Raw genomic sequence first — 19,822 nt, 5'->3', positions numbered from 1 at the left:
AGGACTCTGACGACGTGAATATAATTATATATGACTTGGAAAAAAAATACATTCACATACATGTACACCAAACACATATCACTTTATTATGTAAAACGTTTCCACATTTAGCAGAAATATTAAAAGTTCCTATTTTCATATACCAAGATATTACTTTAAAATTATCTCTTACTGGTAAAAATGATAAAAGGTGTAAATCTTATTCCGACCAGGATCACAGCAATTAAATTACAATAGAATCGCAGTTACAATGTAAGTATGATTCAGAATTCATATTTCTTCTTACATCCAGACATTTAAATATAGAATCCTTTATATATTTTAGTACAGACAATTAGAACTTTGATTAACCGAAACAATATCTTTAATTTTAAAAATTCAAACAAAACTAAAGTATATTTTTACAAAGCCCTGGATCCTTCCTAAATACGAAGTTTTATATCTGACTATTTCTGTAAGGGATCATGAGCAAAGGATTCCCAAACTACACTTGACATTTTTCAATCGAAAATGTATAAATATAAAAAAGAATATGTGGTATGATTGCCAATGAGACAGTTCACCACAAGAGACCAAAATGACACGGAAATTTACGACTATAGGTCATCGCACTGCCTTTAACAATGAGCAAAGCCTATATTGCATAGTCAGCTTTTAAAGACCCCAAAATGACCATGTAAAACAATTCAAACAAGAAAACTAACGGCCGTATTTATATAAAAAAAAAATTAAAAAAAAATAAAAATTAAAAAATTAGCAAAAAACTTAAATGTAACACATAAGCAAACGACAACCACTGAACTACAGGCTCCTAAATTGGGAAAGGCACATACATACATAATATGGCGGGGTGAATTCCATAGGGTAAACATTTTTAAATTGAAATTAGTAAATGAGTATTTAGTGTAAACCTTTTTTTAACTCTCAGTTATTTTTGTTGTGATCCGAATTGATATGAGACTATAGAAATAATTTTCGTAACTCATGATACGGTAAAAGGAAAAGTTTTAGTCACAATTTTTGAAATATACAGCTTTTTAGAAATTTAATGACTGGTGAACATCACCATTCAATATTAATAGTAATAATTTATATCGATAACACCACTATAAAAAAGGAGGAATACACCAAACTTACTTCAACCTAACATAAAATAAATTCATTCCTTCCTGGCATAATACAGAACTTATTTTAACAAACTGTTATTGCAATGCAATACATTTAAAAGGTTTATATTGTATAGTAGTAAATAAAGTTGTAAAATGAATAATATATTATTCCAGCTTTAAGTGATGTTTCATTTAATTTTTTGTACCTTAATTGCGATAAAAGTAAAAAGGTGTAAGTTTTAACCGAATAAATATTTATAGCTTTTGACACATACTATAAATATTTAACCAAAAGAAGAAAAAAAACAATTTAGTTAATAACCAGTTTAGTTAAATATAAAAACTTTGGTTTGTGATGGATTTATCTCTTAAGACAATAGCATTTAGACAACATTGGAATAAACCATTAAGTCGTTTTATATATATAATTTGGATAATTAGTATGAATAAGCACGGCAACATTAAAAGCCATAACATGATTTACGAATTATTCATGTATACATACAGGAAGTTAAACCGAGCCTACCAAATGATCCCATTGACATTCGAACAATGTGTAAAGACAGCATGAGGAGGGCGACAATAAAGACATACATTGTATAAAATAAAGATCACAAACGTTTTAGCAGGCTATACTGACCCAAACAAGATACATTGAAATTATGTGAAATAAAGATAAAAACCGTTTTGGCAGGCAATGCTGACCCAAAACAAGACAGTTGTAACTATATGAAATAAAATCATAAAACGTTTTGGCAGGCAATGCTGACCCAAAACAAGACAGTTGTAATAATAAGAAATAAAAATCATAAAATGTTTTGGCAGGCAATGCTGACCCAAAACAAGACAGTTGTAACTATATGAAATAAAATCATAAAACGTTTTGGCAGGCAATGCTGGCCCAAAACAAGACAGTTGTAATTATAAGAAATAAAAATCATAAAACGTTTTGGCAGGCAATGCTGACCCAAAACAAGACAGTTGTAATTATAAGAAATAAAAATCATAAAATGTTTTGGCAGGCAATGCTGACCCAAAACAAGACAGTTGTAATTATATGAAATAAAGATAAAAAACGTTTTGGCAGGCAATGCTGACCCAAAACAAGACAGTTGTAATTTATGAAATAAAGATAATAAACGTTTTGGCAGGCAAAGCTGACCCAAAACAAGACAGTTGTGATGGTATGAAATAAAGATCAAAATGTTTTGTCAGGTAATACTGACCCGCAACAGCTGAAGTATAAAGTTCTGATACTAAATTTATTCTTTTTAGCTGTTAAATTCTATAAACGTATTTGACTTCAATCCTTGAATCACGGATACTATTAGGACCATTCCATCCATGAACTGCGGTAGAAGTCTTTGTTTGTTTTATTTTCTTTCCTCTAAAACTAAGAGCTGTATTTAAGTAAAGAGAGTCCTGGACAATTAACGACATAGTCAACTTTAAAGAGATGGTGGAATAACATTAGGTGCTTTGAGCTTTCATCGTAACTAGGGTCCAGTTGTGTATCAAAATGCTGATCGAAGTCGTATTTTGTAAATTTGTATTTATAAAACAGTCAATTAGGCTTTGGTTAGTCAATGTTGATACGACTCGCACTTCTGGATCAAAATTCTAATCTCGAAATTAGGTATGTGTCCTTAATGTCAGTGAAACAGCAACCCATCAATATTCGTATGTTCGTATTATCGGCCTTATGGCATACCGCTGGCAAAAGAAAGTATATGGAAGTTGTTGATATCACGCTTTATTGCACACGTCCTTAAATGGGGAAAGTTCTTTCGTAGATGAATGCCATTCTTAGCGCTCTTCGTCCATAGTCAAGGCATGAAAATAAACAATAAAAAAAAAGAATATAAAATAATGGATAAAATTAAATACTCATTAAAAACAAATTTGGTCTTACTCAAGGACCACAAACATAACGCATGTTAAGGAATAATATGCGATAATTAAATTATCAAAGTTTCTCTTCTTTAATAATCAACCATTAAACAGAAAAGATGTTTTTATCATGTATTAAATGAAGAGTATGAACTTTAAAATATCATCAGTATATATCTATATATGGCTTGTCCAATGTTATTTTTATTAACAAATCTAGTATATAGAAAAAAGCAAACGACCTTAGAGTCCATAAGTATCGGCATAAAAATTATCAATTACGTTCATCGCAACCCAAACTATATCATTTACATGAATTATACTAGTAAAGATAAATAAAATAATATAATAAAAACATGTATTTCAAACTGACAAACATGTAAATCTGACTACATGTATCAAAATACTGGCAATTTTTTATGTAGTTAAAGAATTGATTACAAAATTAATTTATTCCAAACCAATCACCATGACGAAAAAATAATTAAATGTAGTTTAGCATGAGTTTCATGGCGAAGCATAAAACAATACAGAGATCATAGACCAAGCTACTACGACCTCTGCAAAAATAAAACATGCGTTTCATGACGAAGCATAAAACAAAACCCACTACATATTAACTTTACAAAAGCAAATACACAGAGGTCATAGACCAAGCTACTACGACCTCTGAAAAAGTAGTATGAGTTTCATGACGAAGCATAAAACAATACAGAGATCATAGACCAAGCTACTACGACCTCTGCAAAACCGAAGCAGCATGAGTTTCATGACGAAGCATAAAACAATACCCACTACATACTACAATATTTGCAAAAGTAAATACACAGAGGTCATAGACCAAGCTACCACAACCTCTGAGAAAAATAATACACAGAGGACATAAGTACAAGCAACCACGCCCTCTGCGAAAATTTAAATATCGTCCACATTACCCAAAACAGGCAAAGACAGGTAAATTGGTTCGTAATAAATAAGCATTGGGTTGCGATAAACATATAGGTAAGAGACATATCCTTTTTATACCGATCACATAAAGCAAACAAGATACACCTGCATAAATTTAAATATTAACAATTATAGCGATTAGGCTAACTTGCAAAATTATAATAAGCTCAAACCAAACTGCCGTGACGAGATTTACGAAAGTAGCACGAGTTTCGTGACATAGCATAAAACAATGAACTCTGCATAAAACATAATGAAAAAGCACATACACAGAGGTCATAAGGTCAAGCAGTCAAGCTCACTGCACCAATTGAAATAACTCCAACCTTACCCAAACAAGTAAGTCAAATGGGTTTGTAACACAATAGCTTAGCATTAATACTTAAACTGTCTTGCTCTTTCATATAAGAGTTATTAAAATGTATGGAACCGTTAATAACATCATATAAATTATAAGTGTATAACTTTGCATTCTATCATGTATGGTATTATTATCGTTATGCAATAATCCAATTTTTAATTGTAGTAAAATTTAAACGAATCATGTATCTTACAAATACATAAGGCGGATATACGTTCTGTAAACATTATGATGCTGTAAAGGATGCAGTAACTTGTAAAATTACAATCAGGTTAATCATCAGATAAATGATAAATAATTACATTTTGATCGCAAACGCATAGTGTCGCCACCCACATGAAAATCAAATTGACCCAATATCTCTTTGACAAAGAAATGAATTTGACCAACTGCTCATGTTTGGCATAAATCTAAATAGTGAGTTTTATCCGAATGAAAGGATGGTTAAAAAAAATAACTGTACGTTTGTTCAAAAAATAAGCATAGAATAGCTTAAAAATAAAAGTATAGTTCGATTTTACCTGAAATAGCTAAAATGAAATCACTCCAGTCCAAAATTATCCATAAAATAAAATTTTGAACAAATTGTTTGATAAGAATCACAAGTTAACACATCAAATGCTGATGATAAAAGGAAGTGACCACAATGCACTTACACGTGAACTCGTGCTGACCCGCAAGGCCATTGACCAATAAGAAAGATGATATCCAATCATGCATTGGTCATAAAAGAAATTTCTCTGCACGTGAAAACAAGTTATCTAATTTCAACAATTTAACGTTTTATTAAGTAGGACACTCTGACCCTTTGACCAGACTAGAGACATTATACATTTACAGTAATAAAAGCTCACTCTTTTATTTAAGTCGGTTAGTCATAACCAATTAAACAGAATTATCTTCTCTGCTGTCTTAAATTATTTTATTCCGCTTAATTTTTAATTAGCAAATAAAACTGGTTATATTCAACATATAAATTCTCTGTTGTTTATTGTGTGTCACAGTGTAAATAATATGTTTGTGTTGCTATATCATGTAACTAATAAGTAATTCATTCATTTAAGTTCATTTTATGATACGACAACATCACGAATGTGACAGAGAGCATATTTTATTCGAAAAGGCAGCGTTAATCATATTGAGAATACTAAAAGATATTAAAAAAATATGGTTAATCAATTTTAATGGAGTGAATCTGTTTATTGTTAAAGAAAAATAAAATAATAATTTCTAATCTAGTAAACTTTGCTATAAAATGGAGAAAGACTGAAAAACTTCATAATAAGTCTTGGATTAATGATCGTAGAATACTTTTGACCACACTTTTAGTAACCTTTAATCTCATAAAAATAGGTAGTTGTACTTTTGGTTGACAAGATCATAACCAAGGTCCGAAGCAAGATTACATCTCAATCATTTAATCAAAGATTTAACAATTGGTTGAGTTTAACCATAAAAGATTAACAACATAATGTTATCTTTAATGAACTGGCCATGAGAGGTATATATGATATGATAGTGAAAAGTCTTACATGTAAACCTTTTGAAAATTGTAAGCATAAAACAATCTTGCAAAAAAGAGTGTTATTCTTGTCTCGTATTGCTAATACAATACTTTTAAAAGCAATGGGTACAATATTTTACCTAGCACAGCAATCATTATGAAACTAATCAAAACAACGTTGATGTATGATGAGAAATTACTGTAAATGTACATAAACTGTTGACTATATCATAGTTGTCCCTTGTCCATTCCAAAGAATAAAAGTCAAGTATTGTTACAATTATAGTTCTTTTAATCAGGTAAAAGTGATTTGATTAGAATGGTTCATTCATTTTAAGGTCCATCATGAACATGTGCAAAACGTTTATCATAAATTCATGGATTGCAAATATGTTAGTTTAAGCGTTCCTGGTGAAAGTCATACCGGTAGAGGGCTTCGGACGCACGAATGTTTATAGAGAGCTACTTTCATCTGCAACATTTGATGTCTTTATCATACTGTCATATTTGATGAGAAATGTGGATGAATATTTTGGCTTGGAAAGACCTCAAAATAGAACCTTGCTTAAATGTAAACGACTATAAGTATGGGTTTATAGAATGGAAACAAATTAAAACAAAATTTTCTCCCCCACGCTTTTCTCCAATTATTACCATGAATCTGAAACGATTGTTCTATTTAATGTATCAGCTATTGTTTATGCCTTGCACTACTTGCATACTTATATATGTTCGTCTGGTTTGTACACGTTGTACGTTTATCATCAATACATATTCTTGAATCAATGGTATTTCTTAATTTTCATTTTTATATCATGATATTTTTTGGGGTTTTTTTCATCTCTTTTACTCACCGATGACATTTTCGAATTATATCCTTCCCTTTTCCACGTATAACTAATATTCACAGAAGAACATGAAGAATAAGTTTACATTTGAACATAACAGTTATATTGTTTGACATTTTGAATAAACAACTATATATAAATTTTGAGCGATTTAAAAGATTTGAATCATTTAAAATCCACGGCCATTGTTATGAGGACATGCAAGGTAGTATTTGAGTATTTATAAAGTTTTATGATATGGTCAGATAGTTATCCGACGCAGTTTTATTTATCGGGAAAAAAGCCACTATCTAGACTATTATTTAAATGCAAAGATATACTTTAGAATATCTGAATACTAGTATATGATTTGTATTTTTATTTTCGTTTTTAATAATAAACTGATCATAAATACAAGGATAGAAATTTATATTTGCGCGAGACGCGCGTTTCGTCTATTTAAGACTCACCATTGACGTTCGAATAAAAAAATGTTAAAAAGGCCAAAGAAAGTATGAAGTTGAACAGCATTGAGGACCAAAAATTCTGAAAAGTGTTGCCAAATACAGCTAAGGTAATCTATAATTCCTAAGTAGAAAAGCCTTAGTATTTCCAAATTTAGACTTTTATAAACAATATATTTATAATTATGACCATATCAATGATAATGTATGCCAATTCAGAGGGGCTGAATGATAATCTCGGGGAATAAAAAATCCATCAGTTTTGGTTTCGACCCAGTGGTTGCAAATGTACTCATCAATTAAAAGCAGTCAGTAATAATTTCTGGTTTATGATTTTATAACTAGCAACGGCAAAAAAGGATGTCACAAATCTATTCTCTGATATGATGAAATTAAGGAGTTGAACAAAACCCCACAAAGTTGTATCAGAAAATGCCTGTACAAAGTCAGGAATATGACAGTTGATATCCATTGGTTTGGTGTGTTTGAGCTAATACCATTTAATTAAGAACTTTCTTTTTGAATTTCCTCGGGTTTCAGTTACTTTGAGGTTTTACTACTTGCTATAATGAAAGGAAAACCTGAAGAACATGAAATCAAAATTGAAGATGAAGTTGTACAGATAAATGTACACAAGCTCAAGTTAAGAAGGTGTCATTATCACTACTGTGAAATTGATTCGAATTTATAGGCGTAGTCTATAAATCATGAATATGTGATTTTTCACTGACTGGTTAATAAGATCTTCCAGATGAATTTGGCTATCACTAGCGCGAGTGCTAAACTATAAAATATAAGGCGAATGATTATTATCAAACGGTAAAAAATACTTTACTCGAAATAAAGAATGTTCATATAAGTGAATATTTCACAATTTTAATTATTTGTAAGATAAAGTTGAGAAGGAAAACGGGGGATACGCTAAAGAGACAAAAACCCGACAAAAAAACTAATAACATTCGAAGCTTAAATGTAGCGGGAAAATTCTGCAACAAGTAATAGGCCTCAGCTAGCCCCTAAATACAAATGTATACTGTTTCAGTGAAACTGGACGTCATACTAAACTCCGTAACATCAGCTGTATCATATAGATTGTCAACCTTTGGTGTTCGTACGTACCCTATATACACATTAAAAGAGGTTATATCTCTAATTAATCAAGTTGTGATAGACATATAGGTGTAAGTGACATCTCTTTATTTTTCTATGTTTCAAGATTGTAAATCGTTACAGATTGTAATCTACTAATATCGTATGTTGATGTCACCTACACAGCTTTATGCACTTCTGCATCTCTGAAAAAAAGATACATTTAGCTAAGTACCATGCAGTATATATCTCAATTTCTTTTAGAGAAAATCGTATTTACTCAACTTTCAGAGTTGTGAGCCTGTTGACGTCAAATTGTGGGAACTTTTTTTTTTATTTATGATAGAAAAAAAACGAGTAAGATTAATGAATATAGCTCATTGATCACATCTGAATGCCTCAGATATCTTTTTTTCAGTAATAGTTCTTGTTTTAATGGTTTTCCTTTTTATTTCCTTACATGTTATACCCAGTAATCATAAGACTTGATGAAAAGACCAAGTAGTTTTCTCACTAAAGGCTGTATACTTTAAAAGTATTTTATAAAGTATTAAACAGATCTTGGATACAGTTCATTCTTCAGATGACCTTCTGCTGTTCTATGGTCGGGTTGTTGTCTTTTTGACACATTCCCCATTTCGATTCTAAATTTCATTAATATTCATCCTATTAGTCTTTTAATTAAAGCGTATATATTGGGGTATTTTCGGATAACATAAAAAAAAAAAATTAAACAGAGAGACATTTAGATTTATGTTGGTGTGTTGTATACTTTAACTCAATTCACACTTTGCAAAGTCATCTCCATTTTAGATAATTGTTGCTTTATGATTCTTATATATACTAGTATCCTTGTTTCATTCACCAAGTATCTACCCAGCCGGTTAGTAAAGTATTTGTCTGCGGTAAAGTAAATATAAATGTGTGCAATTTTTTTCAAATGCTTAAACGAGCTCAGATGCATTTCTCGTTTTTATTTTATTTAAGGCACACCAAATATATTGCTTTTACAAAAGGAGCACTTCTAAAACTCTTGCATTACTTGGGTACATTTCTATATATGGGGTATCCATGTATAACTTATTGAAAAATTATTATAGACTGCTTCATCTGTAAGCAAATCTACTTTTTCAACAACAGAATGGTTTTCTTCATTAGTTTTTGGTTCAATTATAAAATTGAACAATACACAAAGACATCATGTGTATCAAAGTTTTACAACTACGCAATAATTAAAGCGTTGAATGCGCATTTCTAAATGAAAAACAAATTGAAGGACGGATGGCGGAAACCTGTCGGAAACAAGAAGTTTCCGTAGTTTCCGTACTTTTGTTTACTTAAACCTCTTGAATCACGTTTTATTTGTAGTTATAGATGAAATCATGTTGGTTGTTTCAACTACTTTATTGTTCGTGATCTGCCTTTTAGGACAAGTTGAAGCTGAATGTACAGTCAATGAGGGTGAGTCGAACAATGTAATAACGGATTTTATTTCGTATTATTCTAAAGAAAATTTATTGTAGCGTACGTAGTCAAATTCTAATAATGTAAGTAAAGATACACTTTGATTTTCGATGTTTATTAATAAATTATTTTTTATTTAGCTAAAAAAACACATGACATTATCTTAGTCTAAAATCAGAAATATAATAATAATATAATAATTGTATGTTGTAATGAATGTATAAAATGCAATTGCAGTGTATACTGAAATTATACAACAACTTGACGACATCCAAAAAAGGTCTTTGATATATGCGACATTTCATTATATGTAATTTTCTAAAGAACAGGAAAACTTGCAATAGTTTTTAAAATAGGAAACTGTCAAGACTTGCCATCAAAATCAATCAATTTCAACCTACAAAAAGCAGGTAGATTTAACAAAATACTATGGTTATAGATATGAATAACCGCATAAACATGTAGCAGTTTTAATTTGTATGCCCCACCTACGATAGTAGAGGGACATTATGTGTTCTGGTCTGTGCGTCCGTTCGTCTGTTCGTTCGTCCGTCTGTCACGCTTCAGGTAAAAGTTTTTGGTCAAGATAGTTTTTGATGAAGTCGAAGTCCAATCAACTTGAAACGTAATACACCTGTTCCTTGTTTCTGTTGTGTCGTAGTTTTCCTCTTATATTTGATGCGTTTACCTCAGTTTTGGTTTATAACCCGGATTTGTTATTTTTCTCAATCAAATTATGAATTTCGAACAGCAGTATACTACTGTTGACTTTATTTACCTACAAAACAAAAGAATAGTAGCACTGAATATATATATGAATGTTTATGCTTTAACCGTTGACACGTCTGAACAAAATTAAACGGACTATGCGCTTCTTTCCTATGAAAGTTTACATGTAATGATGCCATCCATGATTCTTATGGTACATTAAGGATTTCGACAACTAAAGTGGACACTTTTTGCTTTTGGAATACCCAATGTTAAAAACACATCAAAGCCAAAACTCCTTTCTAAAATATAAACACGCTTAGTATAACACGTATTATGTCTACATTCAATATCGTGATTTTTTCCTTTAGCGACTTGTTTCGGCTAAATATTTTGTCATAATTTAGATGGCTGCAATGTACATACGAAGTACTTTGTGCGCATGACTGTTCTTATTCTGATGATTGTAGGTGTTTGTGTGGATATATATAAAGTCCTTTGTACTTCAAATAAATCGAATTTTTATTTATACAACAACCTTTAACTCAAAGAAAATATTTTTTACATTTCAGATATCACCACTTGTAGAAATGAGAATTTATTAAGAATTCTCTTAAATGCCTTACAGTCTAAGAAACAAAGTAAGAACGTCCAAACTATCATTATCAACTCATGCTTAATTGCAATTACTGTTTACCAATACATTCAAACACACAATGAATATAAAAAGCATCCCCTCTTCGGGCCAATTGATGGACCAAAATCTAGGCATTTCCTTGTTTATATGCATCACGTTATGTTGTTCGTTTACATATGCAATAATAAAATAACTGCAAATCAGACTGAGGGAATGTTATTAGTTTGTCATTTTTGACCAAAATCAAAACATGATGTGATTGTGTACGTAAGTTACATAGATTGTAAACGATTACATAAAGGTAAAGGTCGGTACTATTGACCAGCCGTTATAAAAGAGACTGACACAAAATGAAATTGTGCAACATAGTTTGATGATCAGCAGGGGAAAGAAAAGATTGAAATCTAGCGTTTGTATTCTGACATAAAGTGGCGTTTATGGCTAAAGCCAATTTAAATATTATGTCTACCATCCACTAATATTTTAATTCTGATATACTGCTTTATATCCTGATAGTTGCTGTAGTTAGAAAAAAATGTTTTGTTAACTGGATGGATAATTGATGAATATATGAGTTATTATACAATAAATATGTAAATGCTATTAATCAAACGAAATAATATGTTAGTTAACTGCTAGTAGTCTGTTGTCATTTATGTCTTATGGTCATTTTGTTTATTTTTTTTGGTTACATCTTCTGACATCAGACTCGGACTTCTCTTGAACTGAATTTTAAATGTGCGTATTGTTATGCGTTTGCTTTTTTATATTGGCTAGAGGTATAGGGGGAGAGTTGAGATCTCATAAACTTGTTTAACCCCGCCGCATTTTTGCGCCTGTCTCAAGTCAGGAGCCTCTGGCCTTTGTATGTCTTGTATTATTTTATTTTTAGTTTCTTGTGTACAATTTAAAAATTAGTATGGCGTTCATTATCACTGAACTAGTATATATTTGTTTAGGGGCCAGCTGAAGGACGCTTCCGGGTGCTACATTAAAGACCTCTGCTGTTGTTTTTTTCTATGGTCGGGTTGTTGTCTCTTTGACACATTCGCACTTTTCAATTTCAAACTATACAAAGGCATAAAGGGGCGTTTCCTCTGTCTTCGTGTGTTACACTTCTATTTCTTTTTCAGATGATTCGCCGAAACCGGTTTTCTTTGCCTCCTTGACAAAAGATACCACCCTAACATATAGCACTACAATTTTAAAATTTGATGACGTCAGAATCAATATTGTTAATGGTTACGATTCTACAACAGGTGTGTTCACTGCACCAAGAAATGGCATATACCAGTTCAACTGTTTACTTCGTGCAAAAGGTAGCAATGAAGTACACTTCCAACTAAACAAAAATGATGCACTTTATACGTGGGGATACGTCTCAAAGGGTCATTATAATTCACAAACCATCAGTTCAGTTATTAAACTTATGAAAATGGATCGTGTTTATATCAAACACAGAAACAGTGTTAATGAGACTGTGAGTGGAGATAACAGTTCAACATTTTCCGGAATTTTACTACAAACCTAAAATAGATTTTACCGTGTTTGTTTTTGTTTTTGTTATGATTTATTATGACATATGTGTTCCTACCATATGAATATTAATAAGTCAGTCCGTGTTTCTTTATTGTTGAAGGAAGACTTGTTCAGTCTACCCTTCCGAATCACCTAAGATGCTCCCCAGTTTTTAGTGGGGTTCGTGTTTTTAAGTCTTATTTCTATGTTGTTTTTTGTGTACTTTTTAGCAATGGCGTTGTCAGTTTATTTTCGAATTTATGAGTTTGAATGCCCCTCTAGTATCGGTCGTCCCTTTTTTTAACAACGAAAGCGTGCAGAAAGGGTCAGTATACAATCATTGCATATACAATGTGCAAATACACTATGCGATGATTGAAACTCTGGTCGATGTGTTAGTTTTTGGAAACCAATCAGCATTAAAGGCGATCGATGTATACGTGATATACATGTACATTGTACTATATTTTACTGTCCTTCTGGTATCTCTCGCCCCTCTTTAACATTCTGTCAACGATTTAAATGTAAGAAGTTTGATTACTTAGTTCCTTATCCATCAAAGACCAAATGAAATAGATAAAATATCTGCAAATATGCTAGAAAACTGCTCAATTTTTCAACAATGCATTTAATTAGAGAATCAAACTTTTTGTATAGGAAAAATCAAACATGAATTCTTATTTTGTTCGCTGTGAAATTATTATTTTTTTTAATGTATCAATGTGACTTATAGGTGTTGATACATGTAAATACAACTGCTTATTGCTTTATTGTCATAAAACACATGTCACTATGATAAACAATTTGGTATTGGTATTGGTATAAGCAATGATTTAGTTGAACGCATAATAAATGAAGCAAAATCCATACAGTGAAGTAAGCCATAAAAGACAGTGTACTAAAATACAAACTATGAACAAAGATATTTACCAGGTAGATGTTCATTAAGCAAACCATCCTATTATAATTTTGTGGCATACTTGCAAATAAAAAACACTTACCACAATCATGTCTACCTTAACCCAACTATGACAAAAAAGTAAAATAACAAAAGTACCGAACACCAAGGAAAATTCAAATCGAAAAATTCTGTATCAAATAACGATACACAAAAAACACAAATACATCAAACGAATGGAAACAACTGTCCTATGCCTGACTTGGTACATGAATTTCTTTAAGTGAAAAAAATGGAATTAACCTGCTTTAAAGCAGTGGCGGATTTAGGGGGGGGGGGGGCTTTTGAGAAAACATTGGTTGCTTATATTGGGAATCACTGAAACGTTACAAAATCGGGCCCCCTCTTAAGCAGCCAGTGGGCCCCAACTTATAACAATTTCTGGATTCGCCACTGTAATAGGAGCTAAACCATTGAAGTGTCACCTAAAATTCGATCATATGTTCTACCTCGCTTTGCTCGTCCGAACATAAATTATTTCTTATGCTATATAAAGAAACAACAAAGACTAATATGACAGGAGATACACACCAAACAGTTTTAATATAACATTTCAAAATACATGTATGCCTAGCAATTGAATATCGATGTCCATACATCATGCGTCATTGTATTATCTATATATTCACCTCAACTGTTCTACTAATATCTACAAAAAGAAAATACAAAGAATTAGGATTTATACAAATCATAATATTTCTATCTTAATGTAATAAAGTTGTTTGGTTTGTGAATTCTCGATGAAATGAAAAGGGCGCGTAAAACGGTATATAAAGTCCGAAAACCGAATTACTCAGTATTGCGCAACAGAAATAGAAAGAAATCTCAAAACAAAAAGAAATATAAATATTAAAAACGATTTATGAACAAAACAAATGACATAATAGATAAAAAAAAAAAAATTAGTAGGTGTTCTGCAGCCAACATTATGTATGTTACTATAAAAACAAACAGCTCTGCACATGATAAAAATCAAAACAGTTCATAGATACAATACATACACAAACAGTAAAGACAACAACCTAGAATATTACTTCAGCACAACAGATTTGCGGGATGCATAAGTACCAATCCAGGCCAAAAGTGTATTACAAGAAATGGCCTTTCCAGTGAAGATTATTCATTTACAAAGACACTACAAGGGCACTGTAACACATAATTAAGATGATGAACAACGTTTGTACCTTGAATCTATAATACAAGACAACTATATATTGTTTGTGAAGTTGGTACGGAAAATCTATCAACACGGTTCTGGTATTTTCCGGTTAGTTATTTTTTTTTTAAAAAGGACGAGATGTTCGTTGAAATAAACCTGGGGTGGTGTTCTCGAACGTATCCTAAGATTCGTCCTAAGTCATAGATAAGACCAACATTAGGATGGACTTAGGATCAATTTAGGACACTCTTAAGTTGTGTTTCGAAGCTATCTCAGACGCATCTTATGTTAGGACGTCCTAAAGTGCAAATTTTAATTCGTTTAAGGTTTTTTTATAAAACATTTTCATTAATGAAACCAATAAATAAATTTGTTTACAAGTTTTACAATTACATGAAAAGATTAAAATGCATGATTTCAAATGTATAAAAAAGAAGAAGTTGTATGCTTGCTAATTAGACAACAATCCACAAAAGACAAAAATGACACAGACATTAACAACTATAGGTAACCGTAATGCCTTTAACAATGAACAAAGCCCATACCGCATAGTCAGCTATACAATACAATACAATACAAATATGTTTATTATAGTATCATTGTGTATAACAAATTTTAAAGTACAATATTGAAATATTTCAATTAAATTACACCCAGCCCAATGGACCTATAAGTCACTTTTAATAGATACTATATACATATATTAATTCAGATTGTCATCAGGAATTTTATATCCATGTTAATTATTTAAATATAAGTGTTGTCTTGCGTTTTGTAAATAAATGTTCTAAGTATCGAGCTGTTTTTCTAGGATATTCTGACAATAATAAATATAACTTTTCACTGTTATTCAAATTTAGTACGGTTTTGCACAGACAAGAGAATAATTGATTACGTAGTTCATTGTAAAATTGGCATTCAGTCAGAAAGTGTAGTTCATTTTCAATATGTCTGGAGTCGCACATTCTACATATCCGTTGGTATTCTGGCTCACCAACAAAACGTCCTGTTTCCAATCTTAGCGGAAGAATACCACATCTAAACTGGGCCAGTACCGATCTTTCTCTACGTTTTAAATTTTGTTTAACGTATGTTTCTGTTGAATATGTCGATTTAAAAGTTCTTTATGTACGAAGTTTCGGAAAGTTAGATAAGTTTGTATGCCATTTTTTAATCATATATCCATAAAATTGTTTCTGACGCTATTAACATCACAATTTAACATTTGTTGAAAGTTGTCATCCCTACCAACTGAAGACATTATTGTTCTTACACTTGTTCGTAGATAATTCGTAGTCCCATAGGAACACCCTTTTACAAGTCTACTATTGTCCATATCCATCAATCGGTTCCAATATCTAGCCATATTACACCAGCGACGTTCTTTTGAAGGTAACAATCCAACATCTCCGTTGATATCCAGCTTTGGAGCAAACTTGAGAACTCCCAAAAAGTATCTTATAGCCTTGTTTTGAACAGTGTCGACACAATTTAAGTCTTAAAAACCCCACACTGAAGAACAGTAGTCGAGTATAAAAGGTCCCGATAAGACAATGTAAACAATTCAAACGAGAAAACTAACGGTCTTATTTACTTTAAAAAATGAACGAAACACAAATATGCAACACATAAACAAACGACAACCACTGAATTACAGGCTCCTGACTTGGGACTGGCACATACAGAAACAATGTGGCGGGGTTAAACATGTTAGCGGGATCCCAACCCTCCCCTAACCTGGGACAGTGGTATAACAGTACAACATAAGAACGAACTATAAGAATCAGTTGAAAAAGGCTTAACTCATCAGATGGACAAAAATACAAGTAGAAGTGGCTGGGTACTTAAACATCCCGACACAAAAAGACACAATAAACAGATCTGAGAGTACTCGCAGTTATCTGACAGCTAGTTCAAACCCACTAACAACTAATAAAAAGCAGTTATCTGACAGCTAGTTCAAAGCCACTAACAACTTATAAAAAAATCATGCATCTAAGACTAAACTATCAATACGTACACATCCAACATTCAATGGATTTAGTGAAAAGACGTCATCAACAGCCAGAGAAAAACATGACCTTGTGCAATGCCAAGTTACAGGTATCGACAGATTTTAGATCCATGAATATGTATATGAATGTAACATTCTAGTAATATTTAGTTAGCTTTTAATCTACTGATAACAAAATCAATATTTATACCAATAAGAACAATATTCAATGATCTTATTGCAGTGTTGAATAGGTTACCTTTAGAATAAGTTTATTTAAAGAAGCGACAAGTTTACATGGATAATTTAAATTTCCGGACACGGTTAACATCATTTCCGTAAAAATGAGGATGTGCTATCCCGTTCAAAATAAGTTTTCTACAGGTACAATTAAAATTCAAACCCAAACCCAAATATTTGTATCTATGGAAAAATTAAGTAAAGGTTTTAAGTTATTTATGGTAACGATATCCCTGGTTTAATGATTTACCAGTAATACATAGGTTACGTTCGTTAAAATAAAAAAACGTCACGACAGACACGAGCATAGCGAACAAGTTGTGAAATATGAACACCGTAAGTTGGTGCCAAAGGAACATCGCCATCTAAAATGAAAATTAACAACAGGGAACGAAAAATCGTCTCTTTTGTCGTAAATTCTAGTGTGGAGTTTCCCGTTTATACCGAAATATCTAAATCTATGAAATTTTAAGGACAGTTATTACCGATTAAATATGATTTATTTAAAGTAAGTTCCTTGGGGTAAATGTCAGCAGTATATTGAGAACATTCTTGATTATTTAACGAATAAATATCATCAAGATAACGGTAAGTGTTGTTGAATTTATCAAGCAAATGCAGTTTCGACGGGTCTTTACTGAGTTCAGTCATAAACTGTGATTCGTAACAGTACACAAACAAGTATGCTATTAAAGGGGCACATTAAGTGCCCATGGGGATACCTACAACCTGTCGATAAACTTTTTTGCTGAAAGGTACATAAATATTATCAAGGAAAAACTTAACAGCTTCAATCATCTCATCACACCTCCAGTAAGTATATCTAGCATATTTACCTTTCTTATTAGAGAAGAAGGCTTTAAATTAGTTGCAGCAAATGTCTCTACATTCAGCTTTACCAAACGACCATTTCATTAAATAAGAAAACTTGTAATTATCATGATTATGAAATTATATACAAAAAAAAAGATCGACTTTAAACTGAAATGAGAATTGAATGTGTAATGTCATCGTATCGTGAAACATCAAAGTTTATAATCATGCACTTTTTCTTTATATACCAGGGATGGTGTTCTCGAAAGTATCCTAAGATTCGTCCTTAGACACATCTTAGAACAATTTTAGGATCAACTTAGGACACTCTTATGTTGTGTCTCGAAGCTATCTCAGACGAATCTTATGTTAGGACATCCTAAACATATCCTAAGTCGAAATTTTAAATCGTTAAAGATATTTGTTGATAAAACATTTATTAATAACGAAATTATTTATAATAATTAGATTGTTTACGAACTTTTTAAAAACATTTAAAAAATAAATGCATAATTAACAATGTAGTTATATAAAAAAAAATGTTATTTAAACTGGTAAACAATTGGTTTTGAAATGAGAATTAAATTTATAGTGTAATCGTATCGTGATACACGAAGTTCAAAGTTTAAAATCATGCACAATTTTTTTACATACGAGTTAACAACCGGTGGTGCGTTTCATTTCATGTTCATTTTCACGTAAAATAATGAGCAAAAAGCGAAATCCAATCTTCACTAAACTACGATGAAGATAGGATGCTCTTAAGACACCTTATTGCGTGTCCTAAAGTTAGGACGAAAAATGAGATAAACCATGAGTTAAGAGAGCTTCGAAAACAAGACTTAGGACACAGACTTGTCATAAGATAGACTTAAGACACATCCTAATCCTAAGACCACCCCTGGTATAAACCGTTGTCCGTTTCATTTCGTGTTCATTTTCACGTAAAATATTTATCAAAAAGCGAAATTTAATCTTTATTAAGTTAGGATAAAGATAGGACGGTCATAAGACACATAATTATATTTCCTAAAGTTAGGACGAAAATGCGATTTATCCTAAGTTCAAAGAGCTTCGAGAACACAACTTATGACAAAGACTTGTCCTAAGATGGTTTTAGGACATGACCTAATCCTAAGATAGCCTCGAGAACACCATGCCTGTTTTATCAACTTTCTACTCAGACACTGATGAAGATATATTAAGTTTTGTTAGCAGCCGCAATTCCTTGAATACCGAATTAGTTTGGAAATATATTTGGCATATGTAAGTGAAGTTGGGATAATGCTATGGATGTGGGGGAAATTATAAAATCGTTTCATTTGTCAAAGATTCTGGTACTGACATCAGAAAAAAGCAATAATGGAAAGGATATCATCATTTTGTCTGAATGTGAATTTAATAATTTGGTTTCTTTATCTTCTGGATTTGGAACACAAATATTTTTTTTTTGGAAAAAGTCCCTCCCTATTCAACAAATATGATAAAATAAAATGGAAACTGTAGCATTCTGATATCTTTTCACCTGTGTTGTGTATGCTACCATATTTAGAGTGAAAAACATTGTAGACCATTTCTTTTAACGATTTCTCATTTTCAAATAGTTCATGGTGGTGTACAAGGTTGAAAAATCAAACATTTGAATAGCGTTGATTTCAATGACAGATCGAGATTTAAAATAATCAAGAATTTTTTCATCATTTGTTTAGAATACATATATGGTTAATATCGCTAAGTGAATAAACTTTGAAAATCCCCTTCACTGCGGACTGGATTATTGTCAATCAAATTGACAGTTCCTTCTAGAACGTGCAGTTTAGTCGGCAATGAATCGTTGTTTGTACTGATTTTTTGTGATGCATAGGTATCGAATATAAACAAAGTAAGTCTTAAGGTTTGCTGTTCAATGTAATATTTCTTGAAATCATGAAGGACTTATGATTTGCTACAACCTCATCCTTTTCAAATAATATGTTTTTGTATTGGGATTACCTGAGTACAAATTTATTCGTATTTGATTTTTTTATAAGAAACTCGTAAAAATACGATTTTATCTAAAACTCTGTACTAAGTTTCTCGATACGACTACTTTTCTGAAGAAGTTAGAAAGTTGTACTTCTGTTATTAAAAAATATTTTGG

At 31.5% G+C, this 19,822-nt stretch overlaps 1 protein-coding gene across 1 annotated transcript; it reads left to right on the top strand.

Annotated features, from left to right (window-relative positions):
* Window positions 1-9,500: 9,500 nt before the first annotated feature.
* LOC134697857 (complement C1q-like protein 3) lies at window positions 9,501-12,616 on the top strand. Its single transcript, XM_063560145.1, has 3 exons — window positions 9,501-9,653; window positions 10,937-11,005; window positions 12,135-12,616. Exons 1-3 carry the CDS (start codon window positions 9,575-9,577, stop codon window positions 12,530-12,532), a joined length of 546 nt encoding a protein of 181 aa, XP_063416215.1. The 5' UTR covers window positions 9,501-9,574; the 3' UTR covers window positions 12,533-12,616.
* The last annotated feature ends 7,206 nt before the right edge of the window (window positions 12,617-19,822 follow it).

This window comes from Mytilus trossulus, chromosome 14, assembly GCF_036588685.1.
Source record: "Mytilus trossulus isolate FHL-02 chromosome 14, PNRI_Mtr1.1.1.hap1, whole genome shotgun sequence".
Classification (NCBI taxonomy): domain Eukaryota; kingdom Metazoa; phylum Mollusca; class Bivalvia; order Mytilida; family Mytilidae; genus Mytilus; species Mytilus trossulus.
This window is presented reverse-complemented; position numbering and strand designations above follow the sequence as displayed.

Excerpts from the sequence above, each read along its gene's own strand:
- LOC134697857 (XM_063560145.1), top strand. The coding sequence starts at position 9,575 with ATGTTGGTTGTTTCAACTACTTTATTGTTCGTGATCTGCCTTTTAGGA. Across the intron at positions 9,654-10,936 it reads TGAATGTACAGTCAATGAGG|ATATCACCACTTGTAGAAAT; the intron begins GTGAGTCGAACA and ends TTTACATTTCAG. Across the intron at positions 11,006-12,134 it reads CTTACAGTCTAAGAAACAAA|ATGATTCGCCGAAACCGGTT; the intron begins GTAAGAACGTCC and ends TTTCTTTTTCAG.